General features: G+C 55.8%; 2 protein-coding genes across 4 annotated transcripts; one reads left to right on the plus strand and one right to left on the minus strand.

The window, feature by feature from the left end:
* Nucleotides 1-721: 721 nt before the first annotated feature.
* AP1M1 (adaptor related protein complex 1 subunit mu 1) lies at nt 722-15,639 on the minus strand. 2 transcript variants are annotated; one of them, XM_053300730.1, is made up of 12 exons: nt 15,616-15,639; nt 14,244-14,400; nt 12,177-12,244; nt 11,684-11,814; nt 10,765-10,912; nt 9,672-9,798; nt 8,814-8,956; nt 8,073-8,144; nt 6,988-7,146; nt 3,397-3,522; nt 2,607-2,682; nt 722-2,339 (listed from the first exon to the last, which is right to left on the minus strand). In XM_053300730.1, the coding sequence occupies exons 2-12, from the start codon at nt 14,362-14,364 to the stop codon at nt 2,320-2,322; spliced, it is 1,191 nt and encodes a 396-aa protein (XP_053156705.1). In that variant the 5' UTR covers nt 14,365-14,400; nt 15,616-15,639; the 3' UTR covers nt 722-2,319. The 2 variants fall into 2 exon arrangements, with proteins under 2 accessions (XP_053156705.1, XP_053156704.1); XM_053300729.1 differs by lacking the exon at nt 15,616-15,639 and adding an exon at nt 15,385-15,539.
* A 432-nt stretch (nt 15,640-16,071) lies between these two features.
* On the plus strand, nt 16,072-23,643 carry RAB8A (RAB8A, member RAS oncogene family). Of its 2 annotated transcripts, XM_053300732.1 has the most exons (8): nt 16,081-16,318; nt 17,885-17,945; nt 18,359-18,419; nt 19,218-19,295; nt 20,805-20,894; nt 21,870-21,935; nt 22,409-22,459; nt 22,743-23,643. In XM_053300732.1, exons 1-8 carry the CDS (start codon nt 16,156-16,158, stop codon nt 22,833-22,835), a joined length of 663 nt encoding a protein of 220 aa, XP_053156707.1. In that variant the 5' UTR covers nt 16,081-16,155; the 3' UTR covers nt 22,836-23,643. The 2 variants fall into 2 exon arrangements, with proteins under 2 accessions (XP_053156706.1, XP_053156707.1); XM_053300731.1 differs by lacking the exon at nt 17,885-17,945 and having other exon boundaries at nt 16,072-16,318.
* Nucleotides 23,644-25,604: the final 1,961 nt, after the last annotated feature.

Raw genomic sequence — 25,604 nt, forward strand, 5'->3', positions numbered from 1 at the left:
CTCTGTCATAAGGCAAGTGCACTTTCAACATGATGGCAGCCTGGCATGATGCTGAATTTTGTGCATAACTTTGGGCTATTTTGCAAATTTCAGAAACTCGAAAAACAAATGGCTAAGCAATACAGAAGGAATAGCAGTGGCAGGGAGAGTTCTCATGTTTTACGGCATGTCCACACACCCCAGGAAAGCACCATTCCAGAAACAATGGGTGTCTAGCCACATGCTTATTTGGGTTCACGAAGCGAAGGTATTTTTGCCATTTAGGCCTCCAAAATGGCTTACGCACCTCTGGGGGCACAGATTTTCCACTCAGACTAAGCCAAAAGTCCCCCACAGCTCTGTGTTTGTGTCACTGAATAAACCAATTCCATAGTAAAACATGGGATTTGGGTGGCAGGGAACAACTCTGTTGGTGCAGGAGCACATCTCTCTCCTACACACACACACACACACACACACACACACTAGTGTGGGCAACTGAACCAAAGTTTGTGTGCGTACATGTACAGCGTTAATCAAGAAGATGGTTTCCTGTTATTTGGTGAGGACAGGACAATGGTATCGCCACCAGCAGCTGTTGCGGCCACTGTGCTTCTAGTACTTCAGAGGAGGATTTGCCACAGACTGTGCCTCTGGCATTTGACCTCTGAGATGATCTCCAAACACTTTGTCCAGACATCCCAATCGTGGAATCACAAACCACCCAGGTCCTCACTCAAAATCTCAATCAAGCAAGGTAGTTTATCTCAACAGACGTTTAGGAAACACCAACAATGACCTTTTGAAGACATGATGCATCCTTGACAATGTTTCTGACAGATGGAGGGAGGCAGCGGGTGGCCGGTGCCCAGCTCTTGGGAGCCACCATTAGCAGTGCTGAAGCAACACTCCACCCCCAGCAGTGGAGCGGCGTTTTCCACCGTAGCAGAAGGCCACAAGACGTCCCCATTCATGCTCTGCCTTGCCTTCAGGGTTTCCATTTGGCCAAGCAGAGCACCATAGGAGCCACGTTTCCAGAGACAGCCGTTTCCAACCTCCAAAGCTGTCAGACACAGGGTGGGCATCAGGTTCCGAAACTCACATTTAACATCTGCTTTTCCAGCAGCCAACACTGATTTAGTAGACACTGTAAACAAGTCATGAAATTGAAACCCGCAGCTCCAAAGAGGAAGGGAGCAACTAACAGGAGGAAAGCTAAACAAGCACAGGGAAATAGTGGCCTTTCTGCTAGAACAGGTGCAGAGAAGGGATCTCTCCGATGGAACAAATGGACCTAGATGTGGAGGAAGCCCGGGCCTGCCTTCCATTTCCCCCTCACTCAGCTCTTGAGCCAGGCTCCTTCAAGCGGGCAGCTTGGACCATCTGTTATCGTGCACCACTCACTGGGCTCTCATTGCAACAGGCGTGTTTATGGCCAAGTTCTCTCACAAAGAGCAAATGACCTGGCAACCCCCTACCTGGACCGTACGACTTCAGGCGGGGGCTCACATGATCAAATATTCCTCCAGACCAAAATTCCTGCCATCCAGAGAACCAGCCTGTCAGGCTAGATTCCTTCTCTGCGACACCTCATTCTGAGCAGGGATTTTCTTTTCTAACGAAGGACTGCTCAATCACGCAAGCGTCAGAAGCAGCACAGTCCAGACACAAGCCTGCCGCCTCAGCTATGATCTGTGCGACCTGGACGGCCACGAACGGGATGTCCTCTCTCCGTTGCACGTCAGCATGTGCTGTGCAAAACAGCTGAGGCCTCCATGCCGAACGCCCTTTGGCAAGAGCCAGCGGGCTATCTTCAGACACCTAGATGAGGATTTCCTTGCAAAGCAGCACAGCCCGGAGCAAAGCTGGCTTCTCGAGGGTTTCCAGGGGAAAGACTACAGGGAGGGACTGGGACTGGTTAGCATTCAGAAGTGTCAGCAGCAGCAGCAGCAGCAGGGGGTCCCCGGGCAAGAGAGATTTGGCTAATACAAATGGCTTCAAGAGGAAGCGGGGAGGAGGAGGAGGAGGAGGAGGAGGAGGAGGAGGCGGCTGAGCTCCGGGAGCTGAGAAGTCAGATGGAACAGGCTTCCCAGAGACCAGCTCCTGGCTTCCTCTCAGGGCAGCTGCTAACATGCTCAACACTGAACAGAACAAAACAAACAAACATTGGCAAGTCCTGCAGCCTCCTGGCCCAAGCACAGTGTCGAGGGCTGGGCCTGACCCCGCTTGCAGCCAGCCAGCTCCCGCAGCCACCTCCAAGCCCTTCCAGGACCACCAGACGCCTCTCTGGACTGGAAGCCAAGAGCTGTTCTCTGGTCTGTGGCAGGCAGGTGCTTCTGATTATGTCCGGAGTTGGTAATCTAGGGCAGGAAAAGCAAGATGGGAGGAAGGGACTCTGAATGTCCCTTGAAGTCTCTGCTCCTCCCCCCCCCCCGCTTTGGCTCCCCTGGATCTCCCCAGAGGGTCTAGACTGCACTCAGCACACCCCTGGGGGGCCTGCGAGGTGGAGGGGGGGGCAGCCGCTAAGCACCAGCTCTCTCCAGCCCCTTCCCACCCAAGAACAGCTCACCCACCCCATGGCCCCTCCCTGGCAGCTTTCCAAGTCATGGGGAGGGGAAAGCACTTACCCCCGTTCTGGGTGATGTAGCGCACCCAAGGCAACGCCTGATAGCCACTCTTCTCAATGATCTTCAAGTAGCGGACCTGCAAGAAGGAAGGAGTTACCCTGATAGGGGACGGGGGCCAACGCCCTAAGCTGGAAAGGGGGGGATTCCCCCACTACACACAACGGTCCTCCTGGGTGGGGATCGGTGTTCCCTCTCACAGGGATGCCCAGATGTTGTTGACTACAGCTCCCAGAAGGCCCAGCTGCAATGGCTTTTGCTGGGGAATCATGGGAGTTGTAGTCATCAACATCTGGGAATCCCAGTGAGAGGGAACACTGGTGGGGGTGACTGGGGCCAGGGAGAACATAGGAAGCTGCCACATACTGAGTCAGACCATTGGTCTATCTAGCTCAGTATTGTCTTCACAGACTGGCAGCGGCTTCTCCAAGGTTGCAGGCAGCAATCTCTCTCACCCCCATCTTGGAGCTGCTGCCAGGGCGGGAACTTGGAACCTTCTGCTCTTCCCAGAGCAGCTCCATCCCCTAAGAGGCGAAAAATCTTACAATGCTCACACATCAGGTCTCCCATTCAGATGCAACCAGGGCAGACCCTGCTTAGCTATGGGGACAAGTCATGCTTGCTCCCACAAGACCAGCTCTCCTCTCCAGGAGAGACACCCTTCTACTGAAATGGAACCCGGAGCACTCCCAGTGGGGCTGAATCCCCTCTGCCACATTTAGCTTGGCTGTCAGTGATAAAACCCTGAAAAGGGGGGGGCGGGGAGAAGGCCCAGAGGTCAAGAGACACCCACCTGGATCCCAGAGGTGGTGAAATAGGGGATTTCAAACTTCACACTGATGGGTGGCTTCCCCTCCTTGTCCTCAGCTTCCACACTGGGGAGTCCGAAGTGGGCCCGCATCAGGTACTCCTTCCCACCCTGCAGGCAGCAGAGGGAGGGGGGAGGTCAGTCCCGGCATCCCTCATCCAACTCTCAGACAGGACACACCTCTGCGCAAGAAGCAGCAATTTCCCGAGAGCAAGTCACAGCACACATCAAATGTGGTCTCTAAGTCGGCTCAAAAATGAGAGATTGTGTCTGTCTCTTAGAAGCATCACAGTGGTCAACCACTAGTTCCAGGTCCAAGGTCAGGAAAGGAGGGGACCAGATTAGTCCTCTCATGACCCTAAACAACTCAGCTGACTGTGGATCGTGTCCACTGCCCTATTGAGTTCATTGTTCCAAACCTCCACCAGGGCATCAACAGGATCAATCCTAAACCCTAAAACCTTCTAAAGTTTCTTGGAATTCTAGTGGATCCAATAGTCTTCTCGGGCGGATCATCCCAACAGGTCCTTCACTCCTCCAGAGGTGGACTGTGACTGCAGACTGAACCTCAGCCAGATGGTGTTCCGTCCATGACAATGCGGAAGTCACAGGAGCCCCCACCGGGGAACGCCTCCCTGATCAGAGAGTGAAAGACTGAGTCTTTCCCAGGGCTTCATACTGTCTCCAATGTTGTTTAATATCTACATGAAACCGCTGGGAGAGATCATCAGGAGATTTGGTGCAGGGTGCTACCAGTATGCAGATGACACCCAAATCTATTTCTCCATGTCAGCATCACTGGGAGAGGGCATAACCTCCCTAAATGCCTGCCTGGAGTTGGTGATGGGCTGGATGAGGGATAACAAACTGAGACTGAATCTGGCTAAGACGGAGGTACTCATTGTCTGGGGTCGGAACTCGAGAGATGATTTTGATCTGCCTGTTCTGGATGGGGTCACACTTCCCCAGAAGGAACAGGTACGCAGTCTAGGGGTGCTTCTGGATCCGAGCCTCTCCCTGGTCTCCCAGGTTGAGGCGGTGGCCAGAAGTGCCTTCTATCAGCTTCGGCTGATACGCCAGCTGCGTCCGTTTCTTGAGGTGAACGACCTCAAAACAGTGATACATCTGCTGGTAACCTCCAGACTGGATTACTGCAATGCTCTGTATGTGGGTCTGCCCTTGTACGTAGTCCAGAAACTACAGTTGGTCCAGAGTGCAGCAGCCAGGCTGGTCTCTGGGTCATCTCGGAGAGACCATATGACTCCTGTATTGAAGGAGCTACACTGGTTGCCGATATGTTTCCGGGCAAAATACAAGGTGCTGGTTATCCTATACCATAAAATGGTTAGGTGTGCAGCCGTGCTGCCCGTGTCTTTTTGGGCTGTTCTGGGCATGCGCAGAGCGCATGCCCAGATCGGCCAAAAAAGATACGGCCGCCCAGACACGGGCGGCCATGTTGAGGAGGGCAAAGGCGGCCGCGCCGGGGAGACTGGGCCCGTTGACGGCAGAGGCCGCGGGCAGGGGAACTGAGCCCGCTGGCGGCCGGCGGAAAGACTGGGCCCGCTGGCAGCGGAGGCTGCGGCGGGGCGACTGGGCCCGTTGGCGGCGGAGGCCGCGGGCGGGGGAACTGAGCCCGCTGCCGGCCGGCGAAAAGACTGGGCCTGCTGGCAGCGGAGGCTGCGGCGGGGCGACTGGGGCCGATGGCGGCCGCAGCGAGAGGACTGGGCCCGGCCCGCTGGCGGCCGCACTCGGCCCCGCCATGGACGGAGGAGGACGGTGACTCTTCTCTGGGAGAAGGAATAAAGGAAACACACACCCCCCCAAAAAAGGTACTAGCGCCCGTTATTTTAACGGGCTTAAAAATACTAGTAACCTATAAAGCCCTAAACAGTTTGGGCCCTGGGCACTTAAGCGAACGCCTTCTTCGGCATGAACCCCACCGCCCACTGAGGTCATCAGGAGAGGTCCGTCTGCAGCTGCCTCCAGCGGCCTTCTCTGCTGCTGCCCCGAGACTTTGGAATGCGCTCCCTAGTGAAATAAGAGCCTCCTCGTCTCTGGCAGCTTTTAAAAAGTCCCTAAAAACACATTTCTTCACCCAGGCTTTTAATTAATGTTGTTTTAATGGTTTTAATGCTGTTTTAAATGTTATTTTAATTTTTTTAAATTGTTGTAATGTGTGTCCCCCTCCCCCCCCATTTTTGTCTTAAAGAATGTTTTACTTTGTTTTTATTCTGCTGTAAACCACCCACAGATGCAAGTTTTGGGCGGTATAAAAATGTTTTAATAAATAAATAAAAATAAATGGAGCGTGCGGCCAGCAACATGCATCAGTCCCAAGAGCATTTGGGATGGGCCACCGCTGTCATGGCTGCTATGAACTGCTGTGGACAATTTGGTCCCAAAGTGAATGCTGAAGTCCCCCCAAAGCATTCGCCAAGCCAGGTCCTCTCACCTGCTCCACATCCGAGAACCCCGCAGGGAGAAGCCAGGACCAAACCGGGCCACTAGCCTCCCCAACTAAGTCCTCGTAATGCATACCAGGTTGGCACCTCCATCCACAATCAAATCCGATTCATTCTGCCCCAGCCTGGCACTGCCAAGGAGCTCGGTGAGGTTCTGTGGGTGGCTGGAATTGTCCCCCCAGGTCAAAGAGAGCAGGCAGGAGAGCTGGGAGGGGAAACTGCGAGGAAGCTTCCCTTCCCGCCACACAGCCTGCAGACCTGCCAACCCCCATTCTTCCTCAACTTACTTGTTTGGCCTGGCCTTCCAAGGTTTGTAAGTAAAAGTATTTTAAAGTATTTTAATTAGTTTTCAATGGTTTTTGAATTGTTTTTATATTGTTTAGCACTGTGCTTTAAATGGTGTGTGTTTTTATGTAGTTTTAAGTTTGTTGTACACCACCCAGAGCCTTTGGATGGGGCGGTTTATAAATGTGGTAACTAACTAACTAACTAACTAATAAATTTTCCTGCACCACCACCGGAATTAATCGCTGCCCTCGACGCAGTGAACACACTCCTGCTGCCACCCGTCTCTCCATCTCCAGAGAAACCTAGGCACATCCCCAGCCTGAAACCTGAACGGGAAGATGCGGGCACCTGATCCGGGCAGGAAGCCCTTCGCGCACAACTGCCCAGCATCCTCCATCCTCAGCCCCCGCTGGGATTGGCCTGCCAGCTGTGCCTTGAGCAGCAGCCTCTCTCGACAGCCAAGGGAGCCAGCCAGTCTCCTCTGGCCAACAGGCACGCCGCGGTGAGCAGCTGGAACTCAACCAGCTGCAGTTAGGAGACAGGATCCAGAAGAGCAACCACAGCGAGGAGGAGCAACAGCAGCCACACGGAGGTCTTCTGCTGTGAGTCGGCATCAGGCCCCCACAGTGCCGAGGATGCATCTGCTTCAAGCCAGCGATCCTTGGTAGAGCAGTGGGGGGGGGGCAGGAGGGCTCCGAATACCCCCTGGGAGCCCTTCAAGTACCCCAAGGGATCTTAGTGCCCCCCGGGGGAAGGGGGGCTATACGGGCCATGGCTCTGACTCCCAACTGCTGACGTTTTTAGGAATCCTCAGAAAACAGCTTACCGGGAAGGATTTGATAGACCACATGATGGCGCTGTTCTCAGGCACCCACTTGACACTCCCCACAGTGGTTTTGAACTTTGGCGAGTCGGCGTCATTCGGAACAGGAATGTGGATCTCCACATTGTTGGCCGTGGATCGGCGCTTGAACTGGCTCTTGGCCTGAAGAGAGTCAAAGAACCTCAGCACGCACACACACACACACACACACACACACACACACACACACACACACACACACTTAAAATCCAGCTAGCAGGGGGTCCCTTTCAGTCGGACACTCGCTCAGCTTTTCAAGACAGAGTTGCAGCCAGGAGTGCTTAAACCAGGAAGGAGTCACCTCTGTTTCCTTAGCAGACAGTGAGCTCCATTTGAGCTGCCCCGGATTAGGCCAAGATCTGTCTCCAAGCTTCCCCATTTATAACTCAGATGGACCACAGTGGGCCTTCGTGCGACCTTCCTCCTAAGCAAACCCTTACAGCAACATCCAACAACTAAAAGCCTCTTACTGGACTAAACAGACATGTCTGCTAATTTGTGGGGGGAGGGGAGGGGACACTATTTTGGAAAAGGGAGTGGACTTGCTCTCTGCTGCTCCTGAGGTCAAGGCTGGAACTTGTGGGCTGAAATGACAAGCAGGCAGGAAATGACAAGCAAGCAGACAATTCCCTAGCTGTTAGACAATGGAACAGTCTGCCTCATGCAGACTGCATGGCGGCATGCTCCAATGGAGTTTTTCACACAGAGGTGGCGGGGGGGGCACAAAACAGGGAAGGTATCTTTCTTTAAAACTTCTGTTTTAAAGGCTCTAACTGCATATACTGCAAGTGAACCTGATGCATCAAACAAGATCTCTAATCAGGTGGCAGACCAACCTACTGCATGAAGCCTCTGAAATCCACAGGGATTCCCTGTCGGCAGACTTCTCTGGACCTTGGAGGCCCAGGCCTCCCAAGAGCTTTAGCCCTTGACCCCTTGGAGCAGACCTGCACCCCCGTCCCTCAGGAACTGCTGCCTTCTTGGAGGGAAGCCAGCGGAAAGGCAGAGAGGGGCGAGAGAGAGAGCACACTCCAGGGTCCACCACCAACCTTGATCATGTACTCGATCCGGCTGTGGGAATGCTTCTCAATGACCGACTCAATCCAGATCAGGGGCTTGACCTGTAGGCAAAGACTCCAGATGTTACATCCCCAACTCCCAGGAAAATATTCAAGAGGAAAAAAGGGGGGAGAGAGAGCGCACAAGCAGGGGGTGGTGGAATGAGTCCTGTCAACAGGTCTCAGTTAGCGGTTGTCTTATATTTAGCAGGGGGAGAGCAACTGGCCCTATCCAGCCCCAGCAGCCCAGCACCCCTCCAGTGGCTGTGGCTGGTGTCTACCGTGTGTTTCCTTTTAGACTGTGAGCTTTTGGGGGACAGGCAGCCATCTTGTTTGTGTATTCATTTTTCTGTGCAAACCGCTTTGAGAACTTGGGTTGACGAGCGGTATATAAAAAAGCTGAGAAGGGCCACTCTGCAGCTGAGGTGTTCTGCCAACACCCTGGGTTTGCAAGCAGGCCGATGCCAGGCCAGACACTTTTCTAGGTGGGGAGGAAGAGAGAAGCTGGAAGGAGGGAAGCAGCACTTTGCTCCTGAAGGGACCTGGCCCGCTTGCGTTGCGGCTGCTGCTGGGGACACGCAGGGCTGCACCACTCACCAAGGAGGCTACTCGGCAACCATGGCTGGCCCGAGAGGACGCTTGGAGGAGCCTGTTTTGTTCTCTTCCATTCTTCTCTTTTCTGAAAGCCCAGGAATGACTCTGCCTGCGACCCCAAGATCAATTCACACTTACGTGAGTGTTAAGGCGATAGGACATGAGCTCAAACTCCCCATCAGGGGGGATGAAAGAAATGGTCCTGTCGTTTTCGAAGCGGGACAGACGGACGCACTGGTGGAACTTCACATCCTCCAGCTCCACGGATTTGCTTTTGCCACCTGGCAGGAAAACGAGAGAAAACGGCCCATGCTTGGAGGCTGGATTGGCAGACTGGCAGTCCAAGGAGGAGGAGGAAGAGGAGGAGGGGCACCTGACCTGCGCTCGGAGGATCAGCACCAGCACACTCCCAAGCCCACAAGAACAGCCCGGCTGCTGGACCAGGCCCCCCAAGGAGGAGGCCCATCCAGCCCAGCCTCTCGTTTCCCACAGTGGCCCCACCAGGTGCCGCCTTTGGGAAGCAGCCCACAGGTAAGAGCCAAGGACATGCCCTCTCTCCTACTGCTGCGGCTCCCCTGCAACTGGTATTTAAGGCATCCTGTCTCAACTCACCTTCCCCTCGAGATGGGTGTCTCCTTTGTGGCAATGGGGGGGGTCACTTGTGCACCTCGCTGCACACTTCCCTGCTAAACTCCATGCAAAACTCCTTCGATCTGTTAGCAAACTCCTGTTCACAAAGCTCTGGGTAGACCAAGCTCCCTTGGTCTAAGCCTTGTCTTCTCAAGAGCAGCTTCCCAACTGAGCCTCCTCAGGAATGTGGCCCCTCCCACAAGCTGTGTGACTCACCTTCAGCTAATCCCTACCCACCGACTCTCCCAGTCTCCCCCAGTGAAGCCTCCCAAGCCTGACGCAACCCTTTCCCAGGACAAATGCTTGAGGGGAGGGGGAGGAAGAGCCCACAATGTTGCAGAAGCCACTGCAGAGGCAGATACTTACGCCCTGTGTTATCAAAGAGAACTTTGTCATTTAACCCGAGGCGAAGTTCTGGCATCCCCGAAAGGAAAACCCTCATTTTGATGGATCCAACAATCTCACTGCGGAGAACATTCCCATTGGCGCTAACCTGGAGGAAGAGGAAGCAAAGGAGAAACTGGCCCATGACGACACAGTCTGACTTCTCAGTAGTCTAAGCCTTCCTCCTCTTCGTCTAGCCCTTTTGGTACAGCACAGCCACCTTGGCCCCTTGCAACACCCTTTCATGAGCAAAACATTTCCACTCACAAATCAGTGGTTGGACTTTTCACAGAACTCTAGAGCTGGAGGTGGCCTTGTGGGACTCCGATCCGGAGGGAGGGAGGGAGGGCGCCCTGCCCCCGGCTCCCCAGCCAGAGCCCGCCACCCATCGGAGTAGCTGGCTGGAGTGGGCCTTCCTGCAACTGGAGCCCCTGTTAGGTTTAGCCCTGTCCTCTGGGGCGGCGGTGGCAGAGAACAAGCCTGGCCATTGCGCCTTGTCGTGTGGCTCCACGAATGCAGCCTCAACGCCACGAGCCCTTTAGCCACACTGCGGCCTCATGTTCAGCTGCAGGATCTCCAGGGCCCTGCTGCCTCGTGGGCACTACTGTCAAACCAGCCGTCCTTTACCTCTGTGCATTTTATTTTAGCCTAGAGGCACGTTAGGGACTTTGTATTGCTCTCTACGGACCTCTTCCCCTTCCAGCCCCCGTTTTCCGTGCTAGCAAGGTCATTTTGAAAGTTACCCCCTCAGCTGAGGCACTGGCAACCCCTCCCAATTCCGTGCTGCCTGCAGATCCCATAAGAATAAGGCCGTTTATAAGGGGAGTTCCCTCTGCTCAGTGGCAGAGCCCATTTGCAGCAGACAGGAGGTGTCTGGGGCCCAGTCCCTGCCAGCCTCACCGGTTCAAGGGCTCTCGGGGAGCTCCTTCTGTCTGCATCCTGGGTGAGCGGCTGCCAGTCAGAACAGACGATGTGGGGCTACATCTGAGTTGCTCTAAGGCAGCTCCCAAGAGCTTTGATTTGGGTTTGAAAGAAACCCAGCAGGCAACTCGTGAGAGGGCCCGCTTGCACGTACCAAGAGGTTCACAGATTCGATGACGTCCAAGAAGACCTCGTTTTTCCGGTACTTGATCCCTTCGGATCGCCAAGAGACCGCATTTGTGACAGTGGCAGGAGGGCGTGGCGCTCCCGTTTCCAGCTTGTGGCCTTCTTGGGTTATGTACCTTCACAAGTACAGACAGGAAGTTCAAACTGCAGACCTCTCAGCCCTAGAAGGGCATTTATCTATCTATCTATCTATCTATCTATCTGATTTCTATACCGCCCTTCCAAAAATGGCTCAGGGCAGTTTACACAGAGACATAATAAATAAATAAGATGTCCCCAAAGGGCTCACATTTTTAAAAGAAACTTAAAACAGATACCAGCAACAGCCACTGGAGGGATGCTGTGCTGGGGGTGGAGAGGGCCAGTTGCTCTCCCCCTACTAAATACAAGAGAATTGCCACGTTAAAAGGCGCCTCTTTGCCAAGTTAGCAGGGGTTTAGCCCCACTGATGTCAGACAGGAAACAGCTTGTGTGTGCTATTCATGAATTTGCCCAATTCAAACCAGATCCTGCATTCCTATTTCTCTTACAGCCAAATACACACAAAGATCTGAAGCTGCAACAGCCCAACAACAAAGTCCACCACCATTATTCTCATGCACCATAAACATTTCTTCCCCACCCCCAAAAGGACACGAGCAACCCCCACTTCCGATTCTCATGTTGCCAGCTCAGCAGGAATCATGAGAACTCCTGTCCCAAATGCACACGCTCCTCCCACCCTATGACTAGGCCATGGCTTCTGATCATTTGCCTTGGCCCCACCCAGACCAATCTCACTTCCTTGCTGGATTCATCAGACCACGCAACCCCTCCCCATTCACAATTGTCACAACTTGAAATCAAATTAAAGTCTCTCTGTGGCTGCTACTCTCTAGAATACTTACTCTTGTAAAATTTTGCTGTCAGTGGTTTGGGGATATCCAAAATCCATCAGCTCATCCAAGAGTTCATAAATTATCACAAAATTATCCCGAATGCTCTCTTCTTCCAGCTCTTTGAAATATTCAGAAAACACCTGAAACATCAAGGCCAGAGAACATGACGAGACTCCTGAGGCCCATGAGACTGACTCTAATGAAGAGGGCAACATCCAGAAAAGAATGCCCAGCAACTGCTTCCCAAAGGGAGGCAATCATTTCCTGAAATCTAATTCGGCTCTATGCCACAAGCTGCTGCAGGGGTGGGGGAGGGAAGAGGAACGTGTGAGCAGCTGGGCACACTCCAGCCCCCCCCCCATACTCCAGGTGACCCCAACTCTGCGGTCCACTGCCTCCTGCAAGATGCTTCTCCAGACAAACTCACAACCAATTCTGCACAAAAATCCACAAGTCACAATATCTCCTCAAGTTGGAGTGACAGCTTGCGTTTCATGCTCACCTGGACCACTTTGTAGAGAAAGGAGAACACTAAAGAGACACAGGCATTCTTCTTGGAAGTTGCAACCACTGGGCGTCCATGCTAAGGAGCTTGCAACTTAAGAGCAGGAAGTTCTACACACGCACACCCACCCACAGCATTTCCCAACCGGCGCGCCAAGGAGCACTGGCCGGGGGGCCACGATGACTCTTCAAGTCAACTACAAAGGCAGGGAATTTAAATTCCCTGCTTTTGCAGGCAACTTGCCTCATGATGCACCAGAAGGGAACCATCCCCCTAACAAATAAAAGGATAAATAAATAAGATAAAGTGCATGCGCAAGCTTTTTTCTTCAGGCAAAAAAGGTTGGGAAATACTGTAAAGGAACAGGGCGGGGGGCACCAAGCTGAAGTCCCTTCACAGGCCGCAATTTATGCACTCCTCAAAATCTCCTTCCCCCCAAAAAAAATCTCCTTCCCCCGCAACCCCCCAAAATCAAGCGGGGGGGGATTAATCCATTGCCACCAGCTATTCTTCAGGAACAGAAGCCTACCCACGTCCTTCCCTTTCCCCTTTTCTTATTCCTCGTGGCATGGCAAAGCAAGTGTGGGATTACAGATGACACAATCAAGAACAGAACAGCACATGACAACTTTATGTAACACACAACACCACATTTACCCAAACAGAAGACGACTCTGCATTTCAGATGACCCCCTTAAAAATATAGCGAAGTACAGGTTATACCTGCATTTACCCAAAAGGAACAGAATTTCAGACAGTCCCCCTTTCCTAACATCAAAACACCAGGGGGGGGGAGGGGGGAGACGATTAGTCTTGGATCCAGAAAAATACAGTAAAACGTGCGTCGTTGGAAGTTGGTGGTTTGTGCAGGCTTGTTCCCATCTCCCAGCATGGAAGAGAAATGAGGGCCAGATGGGAGAGTGCCAGTCCCTGGCTGAAAGACAGGCCTGATTTCCTCCCCACCTCTTGCCCGCCTGCAGATTCATGCCACCATCCTTCCCTCGGCCCCCACAAGCCAGATTTCCCTTCCACAGAGACTGACTCCACCCCAGCTTTTCCTCACAGCCACCGGATGGGGGCTTGGATCTGCAGCTGGGCCTCTGAGGGGCTGCCTGCCCCACCCTTTGTCTCTCTGAGCTCCTCCTCCAGGCCCTGCCACAGGATCCTGAGACAGGGCTCCGCTTCTCCGAGGCCCCCTTGAGCTCTGTGGTCCTCCTGGCACCCAGAGGGAATTCCAGCGGCTTCTTCCTTCCTTCCTCCCGCTGCTGCTCCTCTGTCCCTACTCATTGGTTTTCCTCAAGGACTCTCTCCTCCCACAACACAGCCTTGAATGCAGCTGAGGACTGGACCGGACTTCCGTCTTCTCCTTGGTCCTGGGCAGTCTGCTTAATACTGACCCAGCAGCCACTCAGTAGCAGCATCCCAGCCCAGCTCCATTGGATCAATCTGGGTCCCTAGCATTTGCACCGTGTGGGAGGTGGGCAACACTGCTCCCTCTAAGGCATGCGCATGCGCACACATTTCTGATGTCTGCTCAGTTGATTTTAGATCCCACTCAGGTTGAATCAGGAAGGCCCCTCTCTGAATGCAGGTGCACACACAGTGCCTTGATCCTGCCGCCCAGAACAAAACTCCTTCTGCACAGAGATGGAAAAAATGAGAGGGACCACTGGTGGGCCAGCCACCTCAGAATCCAGCACCTGGCTCCGTGAACTGACAGCTCGCACCATTGCATCGGCCCTTTCTACTGCTGGCTCAGCTGACAGGTCTCTAGACCTCCAGACGCTTTTCCGTTTTAAGAAACCTTGCCAGGTTTTGCCTAGCCCTACAAAGACCATCATACTAGCAATTCTCCACGAACGCTGCCTTAGCAAGCACTCTAGGATTGCATTGCTCAAAGGGGAGGTGTGCAAAGGATTGCCAGGGGCCCCAATTCCTTCTACTAGCCAAGTCTGTGACACCCCTCACCTTCCAAGCTGGGCCTGCCCCACACATCCGCCAGCTGCTTCCCTCTCAACAGCAGAAAGCCCTCATTCCCAAAGGGGCTTTTTTGGCAAAGGATACAATATAAGTTGTTGTGCTTGATCCACATGAAGCGAACCCCTCCGTGAGCAAGAATGGGGGAAAGGGCACCTTCTTCCTCCTTCTCCATGAGGACGGGCATGAAGTGCTCCACTTCGGACATGTCCACATCTCCACGGTAGTTTCGACAAATGAGGACCTAAACAGTGAATTGCAGGAGCAGGAAGAACATCCTTAGCAGACGGAAGAGAAACAAGGCGTGGAAGTCACCGGCCAACAGCCACAAGTGGACCAACCAAGAGACCCAGCACAGACCCACAGTCTGCCCCCCCCCCACTGACCTCTCGCCCATCTCTGTCCTAGAGGGATCTCCTCACTTTGGAGAGCCCCAAACCCCCAGGCTGGCCGGGCCACCTCCAAACACGGATCCCCTTTTCTCCTCGGTCCACTCCAGGGAGAAAGGAGGGCCTGGGCTCCTGCCTCTGCACCCTGCCTGCCTCCAGGAGCTCACTGGGGGCCCCAAGCAGGATCTGCAGCAGGCAGCGCCCGGCGGCCCTGAGCGCCTGGAGGTCCCTCCGGGCCAGCAAGGCAGGGCCAGGCCAGAGAGAGAAGCCGCTTCCCCCCCCCAGGAGGCAACACCAGAGCTGCCCTTCGGAGCGAAGAGGGCCGCTGCGCCCACGGGGGTCCGGCCAGGGCTCTCTCTCAGCCCACCCGCAGGCGGGAGCCCGGAGGCCACGCGAGGCTGGTGCGCGAGGGGAAGCCGCCACTCCCCCCCCCCACCGCTGCGCGCCCCCAAACCGCTGCTGGCTGAGCCCAGCACGGAGGCACCACAGCAGCTGCCGGCCAGCGCCTGTCCCGAGGAGCCCCCCTCAAACCCCCCCCCCGGTGCCCCGACGAGGGCAGGGCGGGGGCGAAGACCACCCCCCAGCCCCCGCGGCTGTCGGCTACTCAGCCAGAGGCCATTTCTACGACACGGGGCGGCTCCCCTGCGGGGGCCTCCGAGCAGCAGCAGCCGCCGCCAAGAGCGCCCACCGCCACTCCCCAGCGCTAGACTGCCTCTGCACCTGGAGGCTCCACGGAGCCCCCCCCCTCGGCCCCGCCCCGCTTTCCTGACAGGGCCCAAGGCGGCCACTCCAGGAGGGGGAAGCGTCGCCCCGCCGGAGGGCCGGGCGCTGGGCCACACCTTTCCCTTCAGGTCCAGCACGTAGACGGCGCTGGCGGACATGGCGGCGGCAGCGGCGGCGCCCCCAAGCTCGGCGCGGCTACTACTGCTGCTGCTGCCCCCGCCCGCCGGCCCCCTCAAGCGGTTCCTTCCGGGTCACGCCCACTTCCTGCTCCCCTCACCCGGAAGTTCCCGTTCAGGAGGGCCATAGAGAGAAGAAAGCGCTAGAGGCCCCGACGGGCGGAAACGTACCCAGCTGCTGTTGGACAACAACTCCCATCATCCCCGGTCGGACACAGCGGCCAATAGGGACGATGGGAGTTTGGCAACTAGAGGATCGAGTTGTGCAGGCCTGCCCTAGAGACAGAGAGGCTAGAGTCAGCCAGTCACCCCCGGGGGCTCCTCTGCGCGCGCTCCCTCGGGGTGGGAAGAGTCTCCTTCCCTCCGAATGAGCTCCGGCTTCACAACAGCCTCCTTGCAAAGGAGCGCGCCGAGCCAGGACAGGGTCTCCTCCCCACCGCGCCATGTGTCGCTCTAGCTCTTTTTATTTCTATGCCACCCAAAGAAACGGGGGCCAGGGTGGCCAGCCAGTGAGAGAAGGTTTTCCGCCCCCTTGGTCCGCTGACCAATGGGAGGCTGCGCTGCCAAGGCGGACGTCCCTGCGTCAACCAATGGGATTTTCGGGCCCAGCTCTTCCTGCCGGGCTCTCGTGGGGCGGGAGCCGGGTGATGCCCGGCGGCGGCAGCAGCCAATGCGAGCCCAGCTCGGCCTGGCAGACGTGCCAGCCGGCCAATGGGGGCGCGCGGCGGCGGCGGCGCCCGGCCAAGGACCATGGCGAAGACCTACGACTACCTCTTCAAGCTGCTGCTGATCGGCGACTCCGGCGTGGGCAAGACGTGCGCGCTCTTCCGCTTCAGCGAGGACGCCTTCAACGCCACCTTCATCTCCACCATCGGTGCGTCGCCGGGCGGCGCCCCCCCGCCCCCCTGGGTCGCCATGGCAACCCGCTCGTGGTGGGCGCGCGCGGCAGGCGGCCATCCGGCAGGTGCAGCCCCGCGCAGGGCCGCCAGGCGGGCCCGCAGGAGGAGAGACAGCCCCTCTCCCCGCCCCAGAAGGGCAGCTCCCTCTGCCCAGGCCCTGGCTGCGTTCCCCAGGAGCAGAGTCGCTGCTGCCCGCCCGTGTCGACAGCCCTGCCTTGGACCCCCCCCCCCGGGTCAGACTCCGTCGGTGGGCAGCGGCTCCCCCTGGTCGTAGGAGCGCGAAGCCAGAAGAACATCAGAACAGCCCTGCCGGATCAGGCCCCCCAAGGAGGCCCCTCTAGTCCAGCCTCCTGTTCCGCACAGTGGCGGCCCACCAGATGCCCCTGAGAAGCCACAGATGCAGGAGTTGAAAGGGGCCTGCCCTCCCTCCTGCTGTTGCTCCCCTGCAACTGGGACTCAGAGGCATCCTGCCTTGGAGGCTGGAGGTGGCCCACAGCCCTCCGACTAGTAGCCATTGATAGACCTCTCCTCCATGAAGTCATCCAAACCCCTCTTCAAGCCATCCAGGTTGTTGGCCGTCACCACATCCTGTGGCAGAGAGTTCCACAAGTGGATCACGCGTTGTGTGAAAAAAAGTACTTCCGTTTGTTGGTCCTAGACCTCCTGGCAATCAATTTCATGGAGTGACCCCTGGTTCTAGTGTTGTGTGAGAGGGAAAAGAATCTCTCTCTCTCCACTTTCTCCACGCCATGCATGATTTTATAGACCTCTATCATGTCTCCCCGCAGTCGTCTTTTTTTCTAAACTAAAAAGCCCCAAGTGTTGTAGTCTTGCCTCATAAGAAAGGTGCTCCAGGCCCCTGATCATCTTGGTTGCCCTCTTCTGCACCTTTCCCAGTTCTACAATGTCCTTTTTGAGATGTGGTGACCAGAATTGTACGCAGTACTCCCAAGTGTGGTCGCACCATAAAGTCCGGTGGGCTTTAGCCAACTATGCGGCTGTAAAACACAAGAATGACTCCTGTAACATTTGCTGCTCAGTAAATGCATTCCTAACAATAGCGAGGGTTTCTTTGGGTTATTAAGTGTTGATTAGTTTAACACGATGCAAGTACACAAATTGTGAACAAGCTGCTATATCGCCCACTAATCATACAGAATACCACCCTCTATGGGCTGCAAAGGCCTTTGGCTGGAGATTGTGGAAGTTGGAGTCAACAACATCTGGGAATTCCTGTTAGAGGGAACACTGAATGCCACCCCCATCAATTAATTCCCTCCCTCAAAGAAACCTCTAAAGTTATCTTTGAAATAGAACCTATCAAGCCTCAGCCTGAGACTTCATCACACCCACAGAGGTGCCTTTAGATTGCAAATAGCTGCAGGGAACTCACCCATACTTCTAAATGTCATGCTTTCTTTTGGTCAAAAACATCATTTTTTTCTGACTGCTAGGATAGTCAGCTCCTGAATTCATGCTTGTGCTCATAATCTATGCTTATCATTCTTTTGCCATGTTGCCTTTTTTTTTTTTTTAAATAGGTATTGATTTCAAGATCAGAACTATTGAGCTTGATGGCAAGAAGATTAAGCTGCAGATCTGGTAGGGAGCTTATAAGAACAGCCCTGCTAGATCAGGCCTGAGAAGGCCCGTCTAGTCCAGCATCCTGTTTCGCATCGTGGCCCCCCAGATGCCTCTGTGAAGCCCACAGGCAAGGGGTGGATGAGGGCATGCCCTCTCTTGCTGCAGCTCCCCTGCCACTGGGATTCAGAGGCTCCTCTGGATCCTACAGGGGTGGGAGAAAGAGAGCCGGTTTCTCTCTAGACTGCTGGGGTGAGCATGCATGGCCCCAGGCTGAGGCCAGGACCCAGAGGAGTGTGGCTGCATAGCCTCTGACCGCAGAGCACTCTGGTGCGGCTGGCTCTGAGCAGCGGAGGCGTTGCCATGAGCTTCCTTCCCACCGTAGGCACCTGCCTGGTTTCTCCCTCCTTATAGCCTCTTCTTCCCTTCTCCAGGGACACTGCTGGACAGGAACGGTTTCGGACCATCACGACTGCTTACTACAGAGGAGCCATGGTGAGTTGGTGGGGAGTACCTGCGTTGTACCTGCATGGGAGGAGAGCTGGTCTTGTGCTAGCAAGAATGACTAAGCAGAGTCTGCCCTGGCTGCATATGAATGGGAGATTAGAAATGTGAGCACTGCAAGAGATTCCCCCCCTCAGGGGATGGAGCCACCGCTCTGGGAAGAGCATCCACAGGTTCCAGTTTCCCTCCCTGGCAGCAGCATCTCCAAGACAGAGCTGAAAGAGACTCCTGCCTGCAACCCTGGAGAAGCCGCTGCCAGTCTGGGTAGACAGTACTGAGCTGGAGGGACCAAAGGTCTGACTCGGTCTGGGGCGGCTTCCCGTGTTCCTAGGCCCACTGCATTGGAGGCAGCTCCGAAAGCCCCGCAGATGCTGGGCCACCCGCTCTGCCGGGCTGCAGCTTCAGCATCTCCATTCCGTGCTCAGACTGGTGTGATCTGTTGCCCCACAGCTGCTGCCCCCTTTCCTTTCTGCGCTTGAGAGCGTTCCCCACTCTTCTCCTGCCGCCGTCCCCTTCTCTTGCTGTCTCTGCCTGGTTCCCCATTTCTTTTTGCAGGCTTTGTTCCGCTCCAGGCCTGCACCACTCTTCTCTCGCTTCCCCTTTGCCCCTCCATTCCACCCCAGATCACTGGCTAGACCAGCCCCCTTGGGTCCCTTCCGCCAGTTGGCTCCCTGGGAAAAACCGCCCCGCTGGTCTCTGCCGAGCTCTCTCCACCACTGCTTTACAAGGCCTTCAGTTCATTCAGAGGCTCAGGAACAACTGTTTGCACTGTCTCCTTCTGTCCCGTAGGGCATCATGCTGGTGTATGACATCACCAATGAGAAGTCATTTGAAAATATTCGGAACTGGGTTCGGAACATTGAAGAGGTAAGGGGCCCAGTGTCCTCGCGTATGATAAGGCCCAGCTTAAAAAAAGAAAAGCAAAAAGCCGCCTTCTGTGCACTAGGCTTAGTTCTTCCTTGCACACAGCAGGCGAGGAGAGGAAACCCACACCAAAGGCTTCCAGCATGTCGCAAGTTTGCAGCTGTCAGGCTGTTCTCATCTGGAATAAACCCCCCTAAAATCTCTCTTGAACCCATCTGGCATCCCCGTGTGCCATCTCTGACCATTTTTAAGAAATCTTTAAAAACCCATATTTTTACTCAGGCTTTTTAGCTTCTTAATAATGTATAGGTTTTTAATTCTGTGATTGATTTATAAATGGTTAGTTTTAGATTGTGTTTATGTGTTTTTATATGTACTTTTATCATTGTGAACCACCCAGAGACACGAGTGTGGGGTACTTGTTGCCAGATTTGGCTTATTTTAAGCCAAATATTGGGTCACGGCCCATTTGACCCACGAGTATACCCCTTAGGTTCTGGCAACAAGAACATTCTGCATTAGTCATCTAGTCCGTTGACTCCCTGGGAATACGTATTATTTATTTATTTATTACATTGTCATAAATAAATAAGTAAGTAAGTAAGTATTCCCGTGGAGTCAATGGACTAGATGACTAATGCAGAATGTTCTTCCTTCTGAATTAGTGATGTTGCTTTGTTTAAGTGACATTTATGTAATGTATTTATTACATTTACATGCTACAACAGTGGCCTTGAAGAAAATAAGCACAAACCCCCAACGCAGTTAACAGCTGGTTAGGTGATCAAGAGCCAGCAGGGTGAGGGTGAGGCTTCATTCAAAGCTTGCCGGGAGAGGAAGGCATCCGCCTGGCACCCAAATGAAGACAAGGACGTTGCCAGGCAAACCTCTCCAGGGCGGGTAGCTGGGGGGACGCGGCTGAGAAGGTCCTCTTCCTGGCACACCCGAACTGCTGCCCTGTGTGGGTGGCGGCACCCAGAGGAGACCCTCCCGAGATGGGCGCTTCTTCTGGCAGACTGATCCTACGCCGTGTGGGCTGCCAAGGTCAGCGGCAGCACTGAACTGGGGCCGGCCATGGGCTGGCATCCAGCGCAGCGGAGCCCACGCTTCAAGCCGGCCAGTCCCCACCCAGGTCAAGCAGCCCAGCTGCACGCTGCTCTGCCACCAAGTGAAGTGCGTGGGGCGCTGTGGGCAGGCGGTCTCTGTCCCGATCGGGCCATCGTGGGGCTCTCAGCCAAAGCAAAGACAAGGCGCTCTGTGCCACAGAGACGGCTTCCGCCTCCGGTAACAGAACCGGCCCTCGTGCCATCATGGGCCATCTCTGCTCAGTCTGAAGCCGCAGCAGCCCCGAGTCCTTCCCTGCCTGGGAGCTGGTCGGCTTGCCCCAAGCGGTGGGGGGAGGAGCCTTCCAGGCAGACGCAACAGCGGTCCGTGTAGGGTGGGCTTCCTTCCAGGCGGGGGTCCTGCTCTCATCACGCCCTGTGGTGGTCGTCTTCTTCTTCTTCGCCCTAGCACGCATCTCCAGATGTTGAGAAAATGATCCTAGGGAACAAGTGTGACATGAACCACAAGCGCCAGGTTTCCCGAGAGCAAGGAGAGAAGGTGAGGTCGATGCAGGGGACTGTCCGGAGACTGAGGGGCTCCCTCCAGGTGGCCTACATCTTGTCCCGAAGGACTGCAAGGGGCCCCCAGGGCTTTGCCCTTCCTTTCCTTCTACAACAGGAGCAGGAAGTGGGGAGGCCCCTTTGTCAGTGGTCCTGGTGGGGGGGGGCCCTAAGTGTCATGTGCAGACGGGGGGTGGGGGCTAAAACGTAAGGGATAATCAGAGGCAGGTGAGAAGTCCTGCACCTTTTGAAGAAGGGGAAGCAGCCTAAAGGGCCCTTTGCATGGGCGTGGCGGCCGCTGGGCAAGCAGGGACAAATGTCCCTGGGCCCAGAGGGTCAGGGGGCCCACAAGCAGACTGCCCCGCTGCCCCTGCCCTTGCCCTGCTGCCGCTTCTTATCTTTGCCCCTGTGCGGCAGCAGCAGGCACTGTGGCTGGGCCAGGCCTCGCTGGTCTCTCTCTCTCTCTCTCTCTCTCTCTCTCTCTCTCTCTCTCTCTCTCTCTCTCTCTCTCTCTCGCCAGCTGGCCGGCCGAACTGCGCACCTGCGCAGTCCAACTATGGAAGTCGCATTTCCCTGACGTCCCAGGCATGCGGCATCCATAGGCGAACTGGGCAGGCATGCAGTTCAGCCAGCCAACAAGAGGGAGAGAGAGGCACTCCGGCCGGAGAGGCCCAGCCAGAGTGTCCGCTGCCGTCATGGAGGCAAAGACAAGAAGGGGCAGGGGTGGCGACCCAAGGCAGGGCGGTGGCCGCGGGGGAGATGTTTGTTGCCCTGCTTCTTGCATCTGATGTCAGGCGCAAGGGCCATGGCTTGGAACACTTGCAGTGGGGGGGGGGCAGCTACCAAGATTGTGTCCCTGGGCCCCCGGGGGTCTCGCTACGCCCCTGGTCCTTGTGTTGCTAAAGAGGGCAGGACGCCTTTGCCTTCCTGATGGTGGCTCAGCCCCTGCTCTCTCTCCCTCCGTTTTGTTCAGCTGGCTGTTAGCTTTGGGATCAAGTTCATGGAGACCAGTGCAAAGGCAAACATCAACGTAGAGAACGTAAGTACTGCTCTTCCGGGGCTCTTCAGGTCTCCCAGGCAGGGCTCGGATCCAGCTGCTTTGGAGAAAACCTCCTCCAGAAGGCCGGAGAAGGGATGGGCCGCAGTCCTGCCCCCGCCTGTGGCCTCCAAGGGCTTTCCTGCTCCGCATGGAGCCAGGCCTGCTGGACTGCAAAACAAGTCTCCAGTGTGCACACCTTTCCACTGGGCAAGCCCGCATGCCAGGCGCCAAGGGACAGAATGCCAGGCATGAGGAGTGTGGCACGGCAGCGCCTGCCTCCCTTTCCCCAGGGTGCAAAGAGAGGGTCTTCTGGGATCCGTCTCAGGAGCTAAAGACGGCTGAAAGGGGGGCGGGGGGATGGGGGGACTCACTCGGCCCCTTCCCAGGGACCACCTTCGACTGGGCAAGGAGAGGGCAGAAGCAGCCTTCGGGGGCATTTCTTGCCACGCCGGTATTTCTTCTTGTCATTGTAGGCATTTTTTACTCTGGCAAGAGACATCAAAGCAAAAATGGACAAGAAACTGGTGAGTCGTTGCAGTGGAGGCCCCCCCCGCCCCCACGCCCACCCCCCAAGTTAAGCACCCCACTGGGCACCGGGCTGGCTGTAGTGCCCTTTGGGCCAGCCAGGCGCAGGGTGGGCACAGCTTCAAAGACCCCCTGACCCTGCCGGGCCCCAGCCACCCACTGTGTGTCTCGCCTAGACCCAGAGCTCAAGCCCACCCAGGAGCCGCCTCCGCAAGAACTCCCTCCTCCAGGCCTTTGCAGCTTGCTTATGTGCGTATTGGCGTGTTTTCTTTGCCTCTTTAGGAAGGCAACAGCCCTCAGGGCAGCAGCCAAGGTGTGAAGATCACCCCCGACCCGCAGAAGAAAAGCAACTTTTTCCGATGTGCCCTTCTCTAGGGGGCCCAGGCTTTCCCACAAGCCTCCACTCAGCCTCCCGGGACTGTGCCTGCTCATGGCAAGGGGCTTCCTGTGGCTGGATTTGACCCCTTGCCACACCCCCAGCCACGCTGCGCCCATCTGAGCAGAACTGGGAAGGGGGCTACTTTCCGTGGCTCTCTTTTCTGCGCTGGTGGAGAAACGTGGCCTCTTCCTATCACATGCGTTGTTCAGTTGGGGTTTGGGCTCTGAGGGACTCCTGCCGTGTAACCTTGGAGAAGCCGCTGCCAGTCTGGGTAGACAATACTGAGCTAAGTGGACCAAGGGTCTGACTCAGTAGGGGGCCGCTTCCTCTGTTCCTGTGAGAAATCTGTGGATCAAGAGATTAGCTGGAGGAAGTTTCCTAGCAGGTTTCTCTCCCTGCCCCGTGCGTTCTCATTCTCTCTCTCTGGTGTGTTTTGTCTTGAATCTGGTAGAAAAAGTAAGTTAGGGATCAGAATAACTCTCAGTGATTCCTCAACCAATGAATTCCCAATCTGCAGATCATTAGGGCATGGGACGTGGAGCTGTTTGTAGGGCTGAACTGGACGGCCAGCAAAAACAAGCACTGATTTTTTGGTAGCAGGCACACCCCACTCTCTCTCTCTCTCACACACACACACACACACGCCCTTGCTTGTGGGGTGGGGGTCTTGCAGCTAGCTCTTCCCCTTCACGAGAAGGGCTTCTTTTTGCTCCTGGTGTGCTCTTGGCAATCCTTGTAGTCAGTCCTGTCAGGGTAGAAATTGCACAATGCCTCCAAATAAAATAAATCTATTTTTTTAGAGAAGCTAAAGTGTATTTCAGTGCAGAGGCTGAGACAAAGCCCTTGAATCTCCAGGCAAGGAACGCACAGGCGACATCTCTCAGCCCGCCACCTCCAGCAGGAACTCTAGGCGTGGACTACCCTGCCAGGCTGGTGCAGTTCCCCCAGCCCCTCCCACCTCTGGCCATGGATCTTGACTGGGCTACGCTGCAGAGATGGCGCAAGACGCCCCTCTCAGCCCTTCCGCCCGCTGAGGAGGCGACACTGCAGGACTGGCGTCAACCCCACTCACCTGCAGGTGGAAAGTGAGCCCATTCCTAGGATTTCTGGCTTACCGGCCCTGCCATGTAGCATACATATTAGAAACCCCGATTGGGGGGTTGGAGGGGGAGGGTGGTGCCAGCCTTGGTGTGTTGGCCACTGTTGGGCTGAGGGGGTGATGCTGCCCTGCAGGGCATTTCACTTTGAGTGGCTGTGGCTGCAGGCAGGAGGAGCTGGAAGGGGTGATGCCGCCCCTGCAGGGCAGGCCACGCCCATGATTCCCAGCTGAGGGGGTTGCGCCATCCCGGCAGTGGAGGCCACACTTCTTGCCTCTGACCTGAGGTGGGAGGGGCTGAGAGGGCAGTCTTAATGCCTGTGGGTGGGGGCAGCACAGGTGAGCTGGTTCACGCTAATGGCGGGCTACATTGCAGGGGCGGCGTACACCCCACTTAGCTGTGAAGATAGGGCTGCTGTAGCTCAGTGGCTTTGCGTGCAGAAGGTCCCAGGTTCAATCCCTGGCACAAAGCCTAATTCACCTCTGGAATTCTCTGCTACAAGAAGTGGTAATGGCCACTAGCTTGGATGGTTTTGAAAGCAGCTTGGACAAATGCATGGCGGACAGGTCTCTCCACGGCTACCCGTCTGGTGGCAAGATGCCTCTGAATCCCAGCCACAGGGGAGCCACCGCAAGAGAGAGAGAGGGAGGACTGGCCTTCGTCTCTTGCCTGTGGGCTGCTTCCCAGAGGCACCTGGTGGGCCACCCTGGGGCCAGAGGGGCCTCCGGGGGGGGCCTGATCCAGCAGGGCGGAGACCTTGGCGAGCTGCTGCCGGCCAGTAGAGAGCAGAGTTCCCAGCAGAGGAGACGGGAAGGGCTCCTGGGGGACCCGGAGAAGCCCTCGTGCCTCCCCTCCCACATCGGAGGCATCCTCAGGTGGAGGACAGTGAAGACTCCCCCGCTCTGCTCCTGGCTGGCGGGCTGCAGAAAGTGAGCACCAAGTACTCCCGTTGCGATGTATGGGGGAAGGGAACTCGCCCCATTCATTTCAGTGAGGCTCCTTGTGCGGAACGTCGCGTGGGTCTGAGCCAGTGGCTGGAGTAGCCTGCCCAGGGCCCTCGTAGGGCGATTGCCCCCAGCCCTGAACTCCCACGGAATATTGCGCCGGTGCTTTTGTCCAGGTCCCAGGTGGGGGGTGGGGGGGGCGGCACGTGGTTTTGTGGTCTGTCTCTCAGGCACCCCACAGCAGGGCTAGACAACAAAGGGTGGCTGTGTGGGGTTCTTGGAAAGAATCACCGGCGGCCGCCCCAGCAGGGAAGCTGCCTCGGTCCCGGCTCCAGGTGTCTCGGACTGGAGGCTTCCTGGGCCCGGCTGCCTGGCTGGCTGGCTCCACACGGCCTCTCTTGGCTGGTTGGCTGCACCTGCCCCCTCCCCACGGATCTGCCCCCTCATACCACTGTCCCCCACGCCCCAGTTTAGCGCTCCGACCACCACATGATGCTGCCGCTCAACTGGATGCCGCCGACCCCTCCCCTGGCAGAGCTGCTGCCAGTCAGAGTAGAGACTGGACAGACCAGTGTCCGGACTTTATTTAATTTATTTATTTGTTGTTGAATTTCTAGAACGCCTTTCATTGAAAACAACCCTAAGGCGGTTTACAAAAGTTAAAAACATACAATAAAAATGACAAACTAAACATATAAAACCTCTAATTTAAAAACTATAAAAT

The sequence above is a fragment of the Hemicordylus capensis genome, chromosome 2 (assembly GCF_027244095.1).
Source record: "Hemicordylus capensis ecotype Gifberg chromosome 2, rHemCap1.1.pri, whole genome shotgun sequence".
NCBI classification, from domain to species: Eukaryota; Metazoa; Chordata; class Lepidosauria; order Squamata; family Cordylidae; genus Hemicordylus; species Hemicordylus capensis.